Source organism: Rhinoraja longicauda, chromosome 24 (assembly GCF_053455715.1).
Source record: "Rhinoraja longicauda isolate Sanriku21f chromosome 24, sRhiLon1.1, whole genome shotgun sequence".
Classification (NCBI taxonomy): domain Eukaryota; kingdom Metazoa; phylum Chordata; class Chondrichthyes; order Rajiformes; family Arhynchobatidae; genus Rhinoraja; species Rhinoraja longicauda.
In genome coordinates, this window is record NC_135976.1 from 29,562,135 (window position 1) to 29,580,515 (window position 18,381).

The 18,381-nt window shown below is 41.3% G+C and overlaps 1 protein-coding gene across 2 annotated transcripts in view; it reads right to left on the minus strand.

Annotated features, from left to right (window-relative positions):
- LOC144605538 (transmembrane and coiled-coil domains protein 2-like) overlaps positions 1-18,381 on the minus strand; it is a 111,269-nt gene that overhangs the window by 80,068 nt on the left and 12,820 nt on the right. The window contains exon 2 of one of the 2 annotated variants that reach the window (XM_078420927.1): positions 15,210-15,719. In XM_078420927.1, coding sequence (XP_078277053.1) covers positions 15,210-15,719 — 510 coding nt within the window. Of the gene's footprint in view, positions 1-15,209; positions 15,732-18,381 lie in introns of both variants that reach the window. The other variant, XM_078420926.1, reaches the window with a different exon arrangement.

Below are 18,381 nucleotides of genomic sequence, written 5' to 3' on the forward strand. Positions count from 1 at the left end.
GAATATCTTTTATCGTTCATAATCCATTTGGTAATTTCTTTTCATCTTCAAACAAACAAAAGCAGTTGTAATTTAAATATATTCTATATATATTAACTAAACTGGGTTATGTTTTTAGAATTAGATAGTGGTCCCATGAACAAAACAAATTTTATTGTCCCATCGTTCATAGATGGGTCTTCGGTCGTCATGGCACTAATGTCTGAAGAAGGGTCCCAACCCGAAACGTCATCCATCCTTTTTCTCCAGAGATGCTTCCTGACCTATCGAGTTACTCCAGCACTTCGTGTCTATCTTCGGCATCTGCAGTTCCTTTCTACACAAATATCAGGAATTACACCCAAAAATAATTAGGACCTGGTACTAAAATAGAATGAAAATAAATTAGCTTCTTCTTCTTGCGCTTGAGGCAGCAGAAGTTATGTAACGCCCTCCAGGCGCTGTAGCCACTGCAATGCGCTATTGTTGAGGGGCGTGTGGTCTACCCCACTCTTTGCGGGGGCATGTCCGAGCCAGGTGGGGCTGTGGTGTTCGGTGCGACAGTGAATTGAGGAGATCACGAAGTCTGTTCCCAACTGGTTCTCCATGTTCCTAGTATGTTGAAACCGGAGCCACAGAGGGTCGCTGCATGACGGGAGAAGGGGCGACAAGATGACAGGCGTTGAGGTCCCAGTTGCTGTGAATCCTGGGCGAGGTGGTGCAAAGGATATTTGGTGTACGATGGGGCCTTGCACACCAGCCTACGAGTGAAGAACTCTCTGCGAAGCTTGGCGGGTGCGATACCTGTGAGCACCAGCAGGAGATCCGTCGGAGTCGGGCGTAGGCAGACGGTGATGATCTGCATGGTGTCGTTGTGGGTGGAGTCTAGCTTGCTAGTATGAGCGCTGCGGCATCATGCTGGGGCGGCGTTCTCAGCGGCGCTGTACACGAGTGCAAGAGCACTGGTTCGGAGAGTAGATGTCCTGGCGCCCCATGATGATCCAGCTAAGCAACGCAGGAGGTTGTTCCGTGCTTTGAAGTAACAAGATATGTCAAGCAAAAATAAAGTTTACCTGTAGATAGATACTGGGAGATAATGCCACAGGCTCGGATAATAACTTAATTTTTAAATCAACCCCTTTTAATCAAAAAGAAAAATACTAAAGCTACAGAATGGATTGATTCTGAAGGCAAAAGGAACAAAGCAATAGTGGGGAAATTAAATTAGGGAGATATTTACAGTGTACACTGGAGGATTAGGAAGCAGAAGACAACTGAGGTACCTCAGTGGAAAGTCTTATCACCAGAAAAAAAAGCAATGGAGATGGATGGACTGGGAGAAAGGAATGGTGTCTCACAGGAGACAGGATAGAAAGAAATAGTTGATATAGCACGCTTGGTTTGTTGGTTTCTAATGAATTTTAGATGCTGGCCTATCAGGGAGACATGAAAATTGTTAAGAGTTAGGCGAGGAACAACAGAGTTTGGACCATCTCACCTTTATAGTGAATAGAACGGAGTGGCCGACTCCTTACATTCAGACTAGTCAAATATAGAGTTAACAACATTAGCAACAGCTCAAGAACAGAAACATTGGAGCAGTTGTGAAATTTGGTGATGTTCTAGTATTCTACTGATGGCAAGGATGGTCTTAAAACTCCACTTGCAGGCACGGAATATGGTTGACAAAAATGCAAATCAGCTTTGGGCTGTTCCAGAGATGGAATTAATGGACGGGGAATGATATCTCTGACAAAGGCCATAGATGATAGTTTCACTTTTTTTTTGACCAGCGAATTTGATCCATGGGGAGGAGCAAATGCTACCTGAACACAAGTCGTGGTCTGATCAACCACGGCTGGATCGCCCGGGCAAGAGAGTCTGATGTTGAAAGACCTGAAACACCCAATGACCCCAGGTTACATCACTGATGATGTGTTCAGGAGCATCAAGAGATGTATTTAACAATCAAGAAGTAAATATGACAATTAGTAATCAAAACAGGTGACATCAGCATCCATGTGGAAAAAGACGGCATGTTTTTGGACAACTTTGCCATGGCTTTGATGTAGCCGTGAAGTAAGAGGTGAAGGTTAGAGGCCACAAACACCAGAGAAGTAAGTGCAATATCAAGAAGGAAAGCTACTAGTAATGTTTCTTTCACCCTAAATGGATGGTAAACATGGGAAATCAGTATGCAAAATCACATATCATATCATATCATATATATACACAGCCGGAAACAGGCCTTTTCGGCCCACCAAGTCCGTGCCGCCCAGCGATCCCCGTACATTAACACTATCCTACACCCACTAGGGACAATTTTTACATTTACCCAGCCAATTAACCTACATACCTGTACGTCTTTGGAGTGTGGGAGGAAACCGAAGTTCTCGGAGAAAACCCACGCAGGTCACGGGGAGAACGTACAAACTCCTTACAGTGCAACACCCGTAGTCAGGATCGAACCTGAGTCTCCGGCGCTGCATTCGCTGTAAAGCAGCAACTCTACCGCTGCGCATCTTGCAGGGTGTTTGAGGATGACATTGTCAAATGTGTCAAAGGTTTCATGCAGGTCAAGAGGCTATGTACAATCACATAGGACATTGTTAAAGATTAGGACAATTTCAATAAACAGCCAAGCAACCCTCAGAAAAATGGACAAGAAATTGGGAGAATTCTCCATAAAGTTGCTGAATTGGATTTGAAGGGAGGCTGTCATGGCTTGCAAGAACAAAAGGTTTTTTGTGAAGTGACAATAGCATATTTGAAAAAGTGAACAGTGCTCAGGGAAAGTGAACCGTTCATTACATCATCTAAAACAGGATCTACAAAGTAAAAATCACATGATCAGTTCCTTGATAGGAAGGGAGAAAGGAAAGAGCAGGAAGTGGATCACTAGGACAACATGAATTCATTGAAGTAACAAAGATGAGATGAGTGAATTAAGGGACCAAAGGGAGTTTGTGACGAAGATAAGGAAGTTTCACCAGAGGTTATGGAAAGTTAAGACAAGTAGCAGCAGAGACAGCGAGTCTCAGTCCAAATGACAAAAGCCCACTAACTTCTTTCATTCCACCTTTGGAGCTTTCAATCAATAGATAACTGAGCTAATTGTACAAAAGACATCTCCTCCTATGTGAGAAGCATATTTTGTTAATCCGGAAGAGATTTGAAACCACAGAAAGGCAACACGACGGTGCAGCGGTAGAATTGCTGCCTTACAGCCCACGAGACCTGGGTTCGATCCTATGATGCTGTCTGTACGGAGTTTGTATGTTCTCCCCGTGACCTGCATGGGATTTCTCCATGAGCTCCAGTTTCCTCACACACTCTAAAGGCGTACAAGTTTGAAGGTTATTGGCTTGGTAAATTTTAAAGTGTCTCTGGTGTGTGTAGGATAGTGTTAATGTGCGGGGATCGCTGGTCAGCGCAGACTCAGTGAGCCAAAAGGCCTGTTTCCGTGCTGTATCTCTAAACTAAACACAAGAACATTCAAACTATTATCTCTGAAACACATATTACCAAAATGGGCAACAAACTTTCAACAATTTGGATCCCTTAGTCCACTATGAAATGAAATAACAGCATTTGATGTTACTTATTTTAATTTGCAGATAATCTAAATAGTTTAATAGTCTCTGCATAGTTTAGTCACTTCATAGTTTAATGAAACTTTATTTACTTGACACACCCTGAACATAAAGATTTAATACGTATTAATCATCTCAGCAAACGGATCTTTCAGAAGATCCATAATATCAGTTTTCATAAATTGTCCGTTAACTTGCAAAAATCTCTCAAAATTTAACTTAAACATGACATGCAATCTAAAACTTGGCAAACAAAGGCGTTTTCACATTACACTACTTACAGCGGCCTGCAAGTTGCAGCATTTATTTATAGCATCTGGGCTTTTCATCTTATCAACAAGGGTCAGCAAACAGCCCTCTTCCCCCCTCACCAGCTAAATTGACATTAGATTCTTCATTTTAAACCCTGTGCTGCTGCTTGTCTTAAATTTTAAGCTAATTCTGGTAAAAGTACAGCAGCCTTTCACATGGTTCAGTGTGGTCAACACCTTAAACTTCCTTTAAGCTTTTTTAACTTCCACCGATATTACACCCGAATTCTGCTGCCCCTCCTCCTTTTACCGTCATCACCACACCACCACAACCATGGCATCGGCAAGACCAAACGCAGGCTCGGCGATCGCTTCGCTCAACACCTGCGCTCGGTCCGCGTTGGCCAATCTGATCTCCCGGTGGCTGAGCACTTCAACTCCCCCTCCCATTCCTAGTCTTACCTTTCTGTCATGGGCCTCCTCCAGTGCCATAGCGAGGCCCACCGGAAATTGGAGGAACAGCACCTCATATTTCGCCTGGGCAGCCTGCAGCCCAGTGGTATGAACATTGACTTCTCCAACTTTAGATAGTTCCTCTGTCCCTCTCTTCCCAGATCTTCCTCTATCTTCCTGTCTCCACCTATATCCTTCCTTTGTCCCACCCCGACATCAGTCCGAAGAAGGGTCTCGACCCGAAACGTCACCCATTCCTTCTCTCCCGAGATGCTGCCTGACCTGCTGAGTTACTCCAGCATTTTGTGAATAAATACCTTCGATTCGTACCAGCATCTGCAGTTATTTTCTTATACCACAACCATGGCAATCGGTTTTATGACAAGGTGCTATATTTCTGTGGATATTTTTCCCATTTGGGACTCTGAATGGAACAATTGGAACTCTGAATGGAACAATTGGAACATTGTGCTACAGAATAATGCAGTTTCACCGATGAGCTTGACCTGATCTTTGGTCATCACTGTTGCGCCACTCGACGGCAATCAATCTGATGTATTCAAGAGAGTTAGATATAGCTCTTAGGGCTAACGGAATCAAGGGATATGGGGAGAAAGCAGGAACAGGATACTGATTCTGGATAATCAGACATGATATTGAATGGCGGTGATGGCTTGAAGGGCCGAATGGCCTACTCCTGCACCTATTTTCTATGTCAACACTCTGTCTATCTCAGCAAGAAACCAGAATGGGTTTTGTCCCTCAAATCAACAGATAGACACAAAATGCTGGAGTAACTCAGCGGGTTATGCAGCATCTCAGGAGAGGAGTGGGTGACGTTTCAGGCCGAGACCCTTCTTCAGACTGATGTCAGGGAAGGGGGGTGGGACAAAAATAGGATGTAGTCGGAGACAGGAAGACCAGTGGGAGAACTGGGAAGGTGGAGGGGATAGAGAGGACAAGGAGGGACTATCTGAAGTTAAAAAAGTCAATGTTCATATCGTTGGGGTGTAAACTACCCAAGCAAAATATGAGGTACTGTTCCTCCAATTTGCGCTGGGCCTCACTATGACAATGGAGGAGGCCCAGGACAGAAAGGTCAGATTGGGAATGGGAGGGGGAGTTGAAGTGCTAAGCCACCAGGAGATCAGGTTGGTTAAGACGGACTGAGCAGAGGTGTTCAGCGAAACGATCGCCGAGCCTGTGCTTGGTCTCATCGATGTAGAGAAGTTGACACCTGGAACAGCGGATACAGTAGATGAGGTTGGAGGAGGTGCAGGTGAACCTCTGCCTTACTTGGAAAGACTGTTGGGTCCTTGGATGGAGTCGAGTGGGGAGGTAAAGGGACAGGTGTTGCATCTCCTGCAGTTGCAGGGGAAAGTACCTGGGGAGGGGGTGGGTGGGTCGGAAGGGACGAGTGGACCAGGGAGCTTCAGAGGGAACAGTCTCTGCGGAAAGCAGAAAGGGATGGAGATGGGAAGATGTGGACAGTAGTGGGATCCCGTTGGAGGTGGCGGAAATGTCGTAAAGCCCTCCGTTTCTTCCTCGATCGCAGAACCAGCCAATTTCCATTTACCAATACTTTCCTGTGCCAAGCAGAACTGGTCCTTACCCTCAACAACTTCTCCTTCGACTACTTCCTCTTCCTCCAAATCCAAGGCGTAGCTATGTGCACGTAGCTATGCCTGTCTCTTTGTAGGGTACGTCGAACAATCCCTGTTCCAGGCGTACACCGGCCCTATCCCCTAATTCTACCTCCGCTACATTGATGACTGCATTGGTGCTACCTCCTGTACCCATGCAGAACTCACTGACTTCATTAATTTCACCACTAATTTCCACCCTGCTCTTAAATTTACTTGGACCATCTCTGACATCTCCCTGCCGTTTCTGGTCTCACCGTCTCCATCACAGGAGACAGACTAGTGACCGACATCTACTACAAACCTAATGACTCCCATAGCTATCTTGACTACACTTCTTCCCACCCTGTTTCCTGAAGACTGAATCCCCTACTCCCAATTCCTCAGTCTACGCCGCATCTGTGCCCAGGATGAGGTGTTCCATACAAGGGCATCGGAGATGTTCTCATTCTTTAGGAAATGGGGGATCCCCCCTTCCATTATTGATGAGACTCTCACTAGGGTCTCCTCAATATCCCGCAGCTCCGCTCTTGCTCCCCGCCCCCTAGTCGTAACATGGACAGAGTCCCCCTTGTCCTCACCTTCCACCCCATCAGCCATCGCAGACAACATATCCTCCAACATTTCTGCCACCTCCAATGGGATCTTAACCAACCTGATCTCCCGGTGGCTCAGCATTTCAACTTCCCCTCCCATTCCCAATTTGAACTTTCTGTGCTGGGCTTCCTCCATTGTCAGAGTGAGGCCCAGTAAATATTGGAGGAACAGCACCTCATAGTTGGGTAGTTTACACCCCAGCGGTATGAACATTGACTGTTCTAACTTCAGATAGTGCCTGCATTCCCTCTCTATCCTCTCCCCCTTCCCAGTTCTCCCACTGGTCTTCCTGTCTCTGACTACATCCTATCTTTGTCCCGCCCCCTCCCTGACATCAGTCTGAAGAAGGGTCTCGACCCGAAACGTCACCCATTCCTTCTCTCCCGAGATGCTGCATGACCCGCTGAGTTACTCCAGCATTGTGTGCCAACCTTCTATTTTAACCAGCATCCGCAGTTTTTTTCCTACACTGTCTATTACCACACCTCTATGATCGTACATAACAAACTTAGCAATATTTCCATCCATAAAGCCATTTGGATGGCGGCACGGAGCATGGCGATTTTTTGCTTGCTGGTTCCAAAGGAGAATCTATCATCCAATATAATCACTCCACTTTTAAATCGCTTTTCCCATTGTATATCAGTATATCTAGCTGTTGGCAAATCTCCAAAGACTTACCAATGCCTTAACTTCCTGAAAATACTGTAGAAATTCAGCATATCACCAGTAAATCGTACAAACCTCTACAGATGCATCCTAGAACGCGTTGCATCACAGCTTGGTTTGGCAACAGCTCTGCTCAAGACCGCATGAGATTGCAAAGAATTGTAGATGTAGCCCAGTCAATCTCGCAGGCCAGACTCCCACCAGTGACGCCATCTACTCTTTCCGTTGTCTTAGGAAAGCAGTGGACATAATCAAGGACCTTTTCCACCACAGTCTTTCCCCCTTCTCCCCACTCCCTTATTGCAGAAGACACAAATGCTTAAAAGCACGACTGAGAAACAACTTGTTCCCCATGGTTATGAGACTTCTGAATGTTCCTCCTATAATCTAAGGTATAGCCCCAATCTTCCAACACATCTCATTGCAAACATCTGACTTTTTTGTCAGGAAATGCAACAGTATAAAGTTGGAACCCTAATTTCTGATTCTGTTTGCTTTACTTGTTGAACTTGTGTATGGTTTGATTGTATTTATGTATAGTATTATCTGATGGCAGTCAAACAAAACCTTTTCTCTGTACCAATGCCAATACTATTTGGACAGCTGATAGTAACTCAAGCATCACTCGTGCATTCATGATGTCCTTGATAGAAAAGCAAATTGCCTTTCTTTAAAGACGCAAATATTAATAAATTTTCAAACTTTTCAGAGTTTTCAAACTGATTATGCTGATAACACGGATTGCACATGTTACGGTCTTTAACAACGAAAAAGCAAAAGATTAAATAACAAAATAAACCGGAAAGGTTGGAAACTCTCTGCAGGTGAGACAACATCTATGGAAAAAGCAGCTAACGTTTCAAATTGAAGACCCTTCATCAAAAGTGGGAAAGAAAAAACGTCATGCAAAGAGGTAAGGGATGGATGGAAGGAAGAAAGAGATGTCTCTCAGAGGTCATGCTAGGAAGGCCAATGTAGCAGTTAAGGGGCAGTTCAGATCAAAATTGAGCTTTATGTATCATGTTGAGAACTAAGGTTGTGGGATATGCCCAGCAGGCCAGATAAGATAGACAAAATGTTACAAGCAAAAAACTGTCAGTTTTCATACAAAGGAAGACTAACTTTAATCGAGCTGTAGAATTCAATATGCCTTTAAGGGGATAAAGTGGTGTTTCACAAATATACATTGGGGTCCCCTGTTTGTGCGAGTGGCTTCTGACGGAAAAGTCAAGGTGGAAGCAGGATGGCAGGTGACTAGTCAATCTAGCAGGCCGAGCATAGGTGGTCTGGAATATTTTAATTAAAAAGTTGAAAATTATGAGGTTTCAAGTTTTCAAATATCTTTGCCAAGATTATGACAACTGTAAAATTTAATCGAAAACAACTGAAAAGCTGCAGTTAGATTTTTAACACAAGTTACAGAAGACAACAGCATGACAATTAGAAGCCCACCCACATTCTTTTCTGAACTGAACATTATATTTAGCAATAGGATAAATTGCAAATTATTATCAGCAATATATTTTAATCTTCAGTGGATCATAAATAGCTGTATACCCTATTACATACAGGGAAATGTAAAAACACCCTTTAATTTAAATGAATATTTTTAGTTAGTCAGGATACAAGCAAAATTATCCCGGTACTTTATTTTAAACTGGTCAGATAATTAGCCAGACAAAATTACAAATTAAAGCCTACATTTATATCTTAAATAGATTTTTTTCTTTCCACAAATAGTTTAGTTTTCCCTTTGCTAAGTTGAGGACAGACTCCGAAAATTGGGCATGTCGACCAATTTGCAAGTTAAACACAACTTTTATTTGAATTTGAAACTTGTTTGAACTAACTTTAATAACATTCATTATTAAGACAACTGTGTTTGCTTTGTTACATAGATATGTCCCACCATTCAGGGTATCAATGGAATATGTTTGCAGGCATTCACTTGTACCCGACATTACAAAAAAGCATTCATTCTTCCTCCATACAAAATCCCTTTCAGAATTTTACTTGTTACTAATAACAAAACTGACAATTTATCTCAGCTTACATATTTTTAAACAAATGAGATAGCAGCATCCTTTATTAAAATAATATATCAACATTTGTTGGGAATTGGTCAATTAAACACCATATGCCATGAATATCACTGGGTATTTGTTAAAATACCAGCTATATCTTTCTATACCAGCTATATCTCCAGTCAGGCTGCAAATATTCTTAGCAGCAGTTATCACTGTGAATTCCCAAGTACATTAATTGTACTGAATAATTGGCTTCATTTTAATAACTTAAATAAAGATTAAAACATTCCTGCAAAGAAAAGTTAGGCATGTCAAAATATACAGATATATCTTAAATTTTGTATAGTTCTATCCACGTTTGCTTCTGATTAATGCTGGAAGAAAGATGTGCAATTTAAATACTTAAGTAGCTTTACAAACATCCAACAATTGCCCACCATCAGGTGTCAATAATGTTTAATTGTCATGTGCAGTGGGAAAGAAACAATGACATCTTTACTTGTTGCAGCTTTATAGGCACATCCATGCTGCATCATAAATATATACAATAACACAATAAATAATCAGTAATACAAGGCAACTAGACTATAACAGTGCAAGCCAAAGTACTCAGTGCAAGCTATACAAAGTCTCTCATAGTTTGGTGCTGAGGTTAGGTTGTGAGAAAAGTTGTGCAGTCTGGTCGAGCCTGATGGTTGATGGAAAAAAAGCTGTTCTTGAGGCTGGGGGTAATGGTTCCCACACTTCTGTATCATTCCCCTGATGGGAGCAGAGAGATGGAAGAGAGCGTGGACAGGGCAGTGTGGGTCTTTTTGATATTAACTGCTCTCGAAAGGCAACATCTCCCTTAGATCTCTGTGATAGTGGGGTGGTCAATACCAGTCAAGATTTTGATTTTTAGATTTAGAGATACAGCGCGGAAACAGGCCCTTCGGCCCACCGAGTCTTCAGACATTTCTTTCCTACACATCAAGCCAAATGTAAAATTGTTAGGTCTTTCTGGTTAATTAATAAACTGGTTGGCTTGAGACCAACTAATTCCCAGCAGTTCCACATTCATAATATAAGCAGCTGCATAGGTTGCACGTTTCAGTCACTGCAAAATGAGGCTTTTACTGTTGTGCTGTTGATATATTTTTTAATGAAAAAACACATTGTGACTGATGATATCCTTGCCTCTGGACAGTGCCACAAGCTAAACAAGAGAACAGTAATTCAACCCAAGCTTTGGCCTCCATTTCATCTCTTGCCTTTATCCACCCATCTGCCATTGAAAACCCCCTACCAGTATCCACCTATCATTGAAGCTCGACACAAAAAGTGTTGAGTTACTCCAGCACTTGGGTGTTTTTTTCCATATCTTTTACCCTCATACACACCTTGAAGACCATCCAGTTTCACGTCCACATCATTAATCCCAATCACCTCAGTCCATATATTTCCCACAAAAATTCTTATTACTTCAGTCATGTCAGAACCTTAGTATTTTAATAACCTCAAAGCTGACATTTTAAATTAGATTCATAAATCATCTGCCATGACAAATCCTATTCAGCCAACATCCTCTTCAATTACTTATTTTATTTCCCAAGTTGATTTGCATCATTAAATTTAAATCCGGTTTCCTCTTCAATGGTTTAATTTCCCACAGTTGAAGAGATGCCAGTCAAAATGATCTCCAATCTGCAGCTGTTATTATTAACATTATGTCACTTCTCTCTGGAGCACCAACAAAAAGATCTGACCACACTCTGCTTGGTTCCTTCAGTTACACTTCAGTACATTTTTCTGGAAAAGGCACATAATCATTGTGACGTTTTAGCAGAGACCCCAATGAATATAAAATGTCTATCAATCCTAACCAAACTGGGTCTCATTCATTCCTCAATGGACACTGGTAAAGCAAGATTAACTATGCAAATGTATTACTTAGTTGCCAGAATGACTAGAAGAAAGGGACATACCTTTAGAAGGGAAATAAAGAAGAATTTCTTGAGTCAATGGGTGGTGAATCTGTAGAATTCATTGCCACAGATATTTTTAAGGCAGAGATAGATTCTACATTAGTACGGGTATTAAGAGTTATGGGGAGAAGGCTGGAGAATAGGGTTGAGAGGGAAAGATAGATCAGCCATGATTGAATGGCGGAGTAGACTTGATTGGCCGAATATCCTCACTCTGCTCCTTTGGCTTATGAACTTAGGAACTTACGATAACCATTTACAGCACAGACAGAGAGAAATGTAATCATCTGCATTAAAATGTCTCAACTTGCTGATGAATGTTTTAAGATTTAAAAAGATTCTATACACTTCAAGTTTACAGATAGTAGTTAGAAGCGGGAAGCTCAGGTCGAATGCATGACCTTGCTGGTGCAACAATTTCTATTTTGGACCCAGCCTATTATTTGTCCTAAAAATAGCCACTACTAATCCCTTCAAAAGAAGTGGACAACCCAATGCTTACTGAACTCACATGAACTGGAGCAGCAATCAAGTTCTTTCAACAAGCAAAATATTGCAGAGGCTAAAACAGAAAAAGCTGAAAATACTTAAGGAGACCTAGCAGCATTTGTAGCAATAGAAGATAGACACAAAATGCTGGAGTAACTTAGCGGGACTGGCAGCATCTCTGGAGAGAAGGAATGGGTGACCTTCTGGGTTGAGACCCTTTATTTTGTAGCAACAGAAACTGATTAAACATTTTTATCAAAGAACTTTCAGCAGAATTAGCTTGTTTCCAAGTTAGGTGGCTCCAATGTGTATAACCAGTTTTCGTGCTTTTATCGCTTTTCTCAATGACAGGTGCCACACAACTTCTCTCAATAATGGGAGATGATTTCAGAATTGGAGCAAAATGAATAATTCCAAGCATTCCCTTTATTAGGAAACCCAGGTGCGAAAAGTCATCTGTGGTGCATTAAGTTTAACCCCAAATTTAAATATCAAAAATATTATTGTTGCGGCAATTTGCAATTCATGTTCAATTAAATTGAAATGTATTAAAATACGATTACAAAGTTTCCTGGAGAAAATAAACGCTTGCAACATATTTCATTCAAAATGCAAGGATTTTTTGGTTTTCACTCTGGAAAATTGCTAGGAGGTTATACATCACTGCAGAATAGTTATTTTACCTTGTGTAAATAATTCTATATTTTATAGAATCATTAGATAAAGCTGCAATTCAACTACACTGTGCTAGTGCTTGTGTCTAGACATGATGGAGATCCTACAGTTTTGTTGCCTTTTCAAGCATAGTGGACAGCACTCCAATTTCCTGCTGCCCCCGTGCATTGCTTCTGCAGAAAACCATTACTCTAGTTCGTACATTCAAACATTCACCGTATCAAGAGCTGGCTATTTGATTTTTTCTACATGAAAGACAGTTTTAAGAAACACAGATGCCACTGAAACATTCATTCCATAATCAATTCTACATGACTTGATAAGACTATATATTATAACAATTAATATCCCATAGAAGAACATTAACAAAGGATTCATTTTTAAATGGACAATGTTGTCAATGGAACTTCAAAAAGCCAGAATGTGCAATTTATAGAACAACAGATAGAAGCTTGATTTCACCATATTTATTTTTGTCATCTATGACTTTGCCAAATTATCCTCAAGAATATACTCTTCGGGATATGACCAATTATAAATCTTTTACTGCTGGTGCAAGCATTTGAAGATGACGAAGCAGTGTCATGAAACATTAAAACATGGATTCTACCCTTAATATAGTAACATTGGGATAAATTCAAGCTGTTTGCAGACCCATTCCACCCCACATTCCCGATTTTCTCCTATTCATTAGCATCATTCATTAGGCTAAACACTGAAATATCATACTCCTGCTGATGCTGTCAAAGTGCATCAAATGTATGTCGATACAACAAACCTCTTCTTAGCACATGGAAAATGATCCACGTTAAGGTGCAAGAGTGGTAAGAAAGGCATCTTATTTTCTCTAGCGGTAAAAGCTAAAAATAGACATAAACGGAGAAGTAAACTTAATTTTTAATTTATCCTCCTATTATTGCAGTGTTCACTCCCAAGTAAGAATGCATTAAGCTCGTACCTTCAAATTAATAATTTTTGTACGAGAAATATATTAATTTTAAATAGCAAGATGTCAGAAGCAATAGATTCCTGTTTCATCAGCAAGACGAATAATAATTCCATTTCCCAGGCTCCTCATTCAGGTTTCTCTTATAATGGTTTGTTACAATTATGATTTACACACTACAACAATCACCCTACAGCTTGCCAACTTTGTCACACAACGACTATTTTGATGCTGTCCCACCCTAACCAGGTTTATTGGAAAGAAGCTATTTTTTTCATTTAAGCTGACTACATAGCAATATGAGCCCTGTGGCAATAAATTCTGCAAAACTCATACTGTATTTGGGAATCATTCTTATAATAACACATAACACATCCAGTAAAGCTAGTTGCAAGTTGTTCATAATTTCACGTTTTCATGTTTTAAAACTTTGAAAGCTAAATTGTTAGAAAAGGACCCGAAGCAACGCAACTTTTATCATCTTGCAATCACTATCATTAGACAGCAACGAACAGACAAAAGAAAATTAATCCTACGCAGGGGAGAATTTGTTCTTAAGCCAGGAGCAACTCATCTTTAGAAATAGTAGCGGAGATGGTGATTCAAATGCTTCTTTCTTATTAATTTCTGCGGTCCATGTGGTCCAAGCTGATTTCCAGCCATCAGACATGGTTAATTATCAAATGATCTTTGCAGTATGTATTTCAAATGTTATGCTTTTCGCAAATATACCTATTAGCGATGCTAGTTCTTTATAACATCGTTAATGTGTTTAGAGATTTTTGAAATACAAGAATTAAAAGGTTCCATTTTGACCTCAAGCACTAAGTGGAGTACGTAGATTCGGTCTAAAATTACATGGGGTTCCTCACACATCCCAAAGTGCACTAGGTTAAAAGGCAGCTATAAATTACCCCTCTGTCAATAAATAGCAGAAAGTTTCAAAGATAAGTTGATGGGTGCGTGCAAGAGACAATAAGTTGCACGGTACAATTATTATTCAAAATTATGTTGGAAAAATAACTTGGTTGTTGCAAGTACGAAACACACTGGCCTCCAACCCTTTCATCCGTCATTGACAGAATGAATTGCTTTAGTTATGCGATTTTATGTAACACAAGGTTTCTTTGAAATGCAACCATCGTCTTAAAGCAGAACTACCTTTCACTCCTTCTGATACCTCAATGACAGAGTTGGTGTGGTAATGCTCATCGGAAACATCTTGGGACTTAGTTTAATTCAACTATGCAAAATTAATGCAAGCTGTTTTTTGTTTACTTTTAGATAGAATGAAACTAAACTTGATAAACTGTCAAGTTTTAAAAGTTTGACAAACAATGTTATGCTCAGGTCACATCACCTCTGCAATCTGACATCTTGACAGTTGAACTACTTTGTCCACTGCAATTATTCCACCACTGCAGGCCGTTGTGGAACAGACAGAAAATGAAAAGCGAGTATCAAAGGACACAAACCCAAGGAACTGGAGAGACCCAAGCATTTCAAACTCAGAATAAAAAAGAAAACAAATTATACTATAAAGCTAAGGGGAAACCCAGTATAGCAATCATAATTGCTAAAAATCACCAACATAAAATATTAACTTTGATTTGTTTTCTGAATAAGCTGTCTAAACGTAATTTTTTTACTGCAAAGTACAAATTAATTTTAATTATGCATTATAACAAATGATTAAAATTTACTTCCTTGGGAACTATTGTAACATTTTCCTACTAGTTAATTTTATTCCAGTTATTCTTTACTACATGATCCAAACTCTGTTGACTGTAGCCATTTAAGGCAAAGGTGAACCTTGACAACATACAGTGGAATCTTAACAATAAGCAGGGCAACACAATTTGTCCCACTTCCCAAAGCCAACAGCTGCACTTTGTAATTTTGAAATCCAAGGAAGGTCTTTACCTTGTCGGTGTTTCTTTCTAACTCTTCACTCGCTGGATGTGTAACGCTAATTTCTCCGGCAGTAATTGAGGTGTCCGTAGTGGATGATGATCTGGGTCTGTACTGATGCTGTTGTAAGATTGCAGTCAGTGAACTGTCCTGAGGTGCTTTACGCACAAGATGAGGGCTTCCTTTCTGGGCTTCACATGATCCACTTTTTGTTCTCCTGCTGCTGCTGTGGAGACTAGCTCCTCTCTTGATGGATGGTCGAGCCCGGATCTGCTGTAACACTCTGTTGAAGGCTGTAGGACGAGCAGGAAGATCATGGAGGGACACAGCATAGGACACGCGATGCATTTCGGGAGATCGTTCCTTTTCATCTGCAGAGTCATGATCGGAATGGCCATAAGGATGATGGAGTTGAGATGAATCCTGCATACTCTGATCACGCTCCCGAGACCGCTTTCGATGATGGAAAAGCTGCTTCAATCCATGTCCAAACATACCACTTGAACCACCTCCTTCAGATAGCTGCTGGATTTTCTTAAAGACAAAAATAAAGAAAATAAAATGTCATGATTAGATCCCTTTCTTAGAGGTATGCTTTCTTGTTCATGGTCTCACATATCCTCCTTCAATGAGCGAGAAAGCAGTCCCGTGCCAAGCTTTCATCTATTAGCATTTTGTTCAATGAAAAATATCAAAGACATATCAAAACACAAACAGTTGTGTTTCAGTCTAATCATGTTTTCCCCCTGTCATTCCAATGCTGTCATCAATAGGCCTGTATCTGACACATAATAAAATGCATTGACAATTTTCCGTAACAGAACCTTCACATTGGTGCAGAACGGGAGGACAAACATTTTCCAGCAGAAATGGAAAGAATAAAGGACCAATTCTTTTAGAAGGTTTGAATGCTAACAGACAAGAAGCACAAGGGAAAAATAAAAGGTACAAAAACTTAAAGGTTAAAATTGTAACATGTCCAGGGAGATTATCAACACATACTGCTTTCATTTGGGACATTTGGGTCATACAATATAGATAACACCTGAGGATCACCAAGTCCACAGTGATCAAGTACAGATTTAGACTACAGTTATATTAATTCCACCTTTTTCTCCCTATGTTGCCATCAACAGCCTCTCATTACAGTCTATTGGCATTTTATGGTGGCCAATTGACCTACCGCCCACACATTTTTGGGACATGGGAAGAAACTGGAGAGGAAACCCATGCTTCAGGGGAAAAAATAAAATACAAGCTCCATGAAGGGTGAGATGAAGGGTCCCGCCCCCTGACATCAGTCTGAAGAAGGGACTCGACCCGAAACGTCACCCATTCCTTCTCTCCTGAGATGCTGCCTGACCTGCTGAGTTACTCCAGCATTTTGTGAATAAATAGCTCCATGAAGGGAGTGTTCAAGGTAAGAATTTAACATGGTCGCTTCCACTGAGGCTGTTTCTCTACTAGCCATTCAAAGCATAATTCCTCGGTGATCTTATACTTTTCTCACCCAAATTTGCCTCACAACATACAGTATTAGGTTTAAGCTCACATTTTTAATATTAACCTTAACAATGAATATTGAATATCATAATGTTTTGATCTGTGGCACACAATTCAACTGCAAGCAGTAGCTTAACCAAGCCCAAACATATTCTGATCTCAAGGCACTGCATGTATTCACTTTGCCATCAGTCAACCAGTCATGATCAGAAACAAGTTAGAATATTTTTCATTACCCTGCTCTCTTACATGAGCATGCATGGCAGAAATCCTGACTGATTATCATTAAGCTTACATTTTTCACATAATAACATCATTTTTATGCATCCCAGCAGCTGGAAAGTGAGATCAAAACAATTCTCTAAGATCTGCAACTCCATTCCTGCATGAGATGGTTGCTATCTCAGAGTTAAACAATGAGTAGATAACTGAACTCAGTCAGTTGCACGTCACAGAAATAAGCCCATTAGGCTCACCATGTCTCTACTAATCATCAAATAACCATCCATACCAAACAGTCTTTCCAGGTGAGGCAGAGGTTCACCTGCACCTCCTCCAACCTCATCTATTGTATCCGCTGTTCCAGATGTCAACTTCTCTACATCGGCGAGACCAAACGCAGGCTTCGCTCAACACCTTCGCTCAGTCCGCCTTAACCAACCTGATCTCCCGGTGGCTCAGCACTTCAACTCCCCCGCCCACTCCCAGTCTGACCATTCTGTCATGGGCCTCCTCCATTGTCATAGTGAGGCCCACCGCAAATTGGAGGAACAGCACCTCATATTTCGCTTGGGCAGCTTACACCCCAGCGGTACGAACATTGATTTCTAACTTTAGATAGCTCCTCTCACCGTGTTCCTCTCTTTCCCCTCCCCTTCCCAGTTCTCCCACTGGCTTCCTGTCTCCAACTACATCCTTTCTTTGTCCAACCCTCTCCCCTGACATCAGTCTGAAGAAGGATCTTGACCCGAAACGTCACGCATTCCTTCCGTCCTGAGATGCTGCTTGGCCCGCTGAGTTACTCCAGCTTTTTGTGATAACTTTTTTCATGGTCTCCAATACCTTCTCAATGTGCTCATCAAGGCAAGTTAAATACAGACGAAGTTGCTTCCACCACTCTCGGAGCCTGGTCATTCGAGGTTTCTCACTGCGCGAGAAAAAATTCTCCTCAGATCCCTCAAAACTAGTACATGGCCTAACTCTCCACTATAAATTCTCAATTTATAATTGGACAGAAGGATCTTGACCCGAAACGTCACCCATTCCTTCTCTCCTGAGATGCTGCCTGGCCTGCTGAGTTACTCCAGCATTTTGTGAATAAATAGCTCTCTCTTGAAAGCATCCAGAGAATGTCAATCTTTAAAGCCAGGCCAAGACAACTTCATCACATGCAAAATCAAAATTGACTATTGACGAACTAAATGGCTGGGACAGAGAGCCCTTTTCACATTAAAATTTCACTGCTCCATTTACTCAATTAGTCAGATGTGGAGTACAATGCATTGGATTTACATTTTCCCACCAGCATGGCATTGGATAAATATAAACATAACTAGACCAGGTGGACCCTAACGGGCCCAAACCTCTCCTGCATTGGTGCAGCACCCACTCCTCCCCCCTCCTTCCCTTCCCCCCCACTCCATCCCCCTCAGCCCCCCTTATCCTCCCTCCTCCCCGTCCC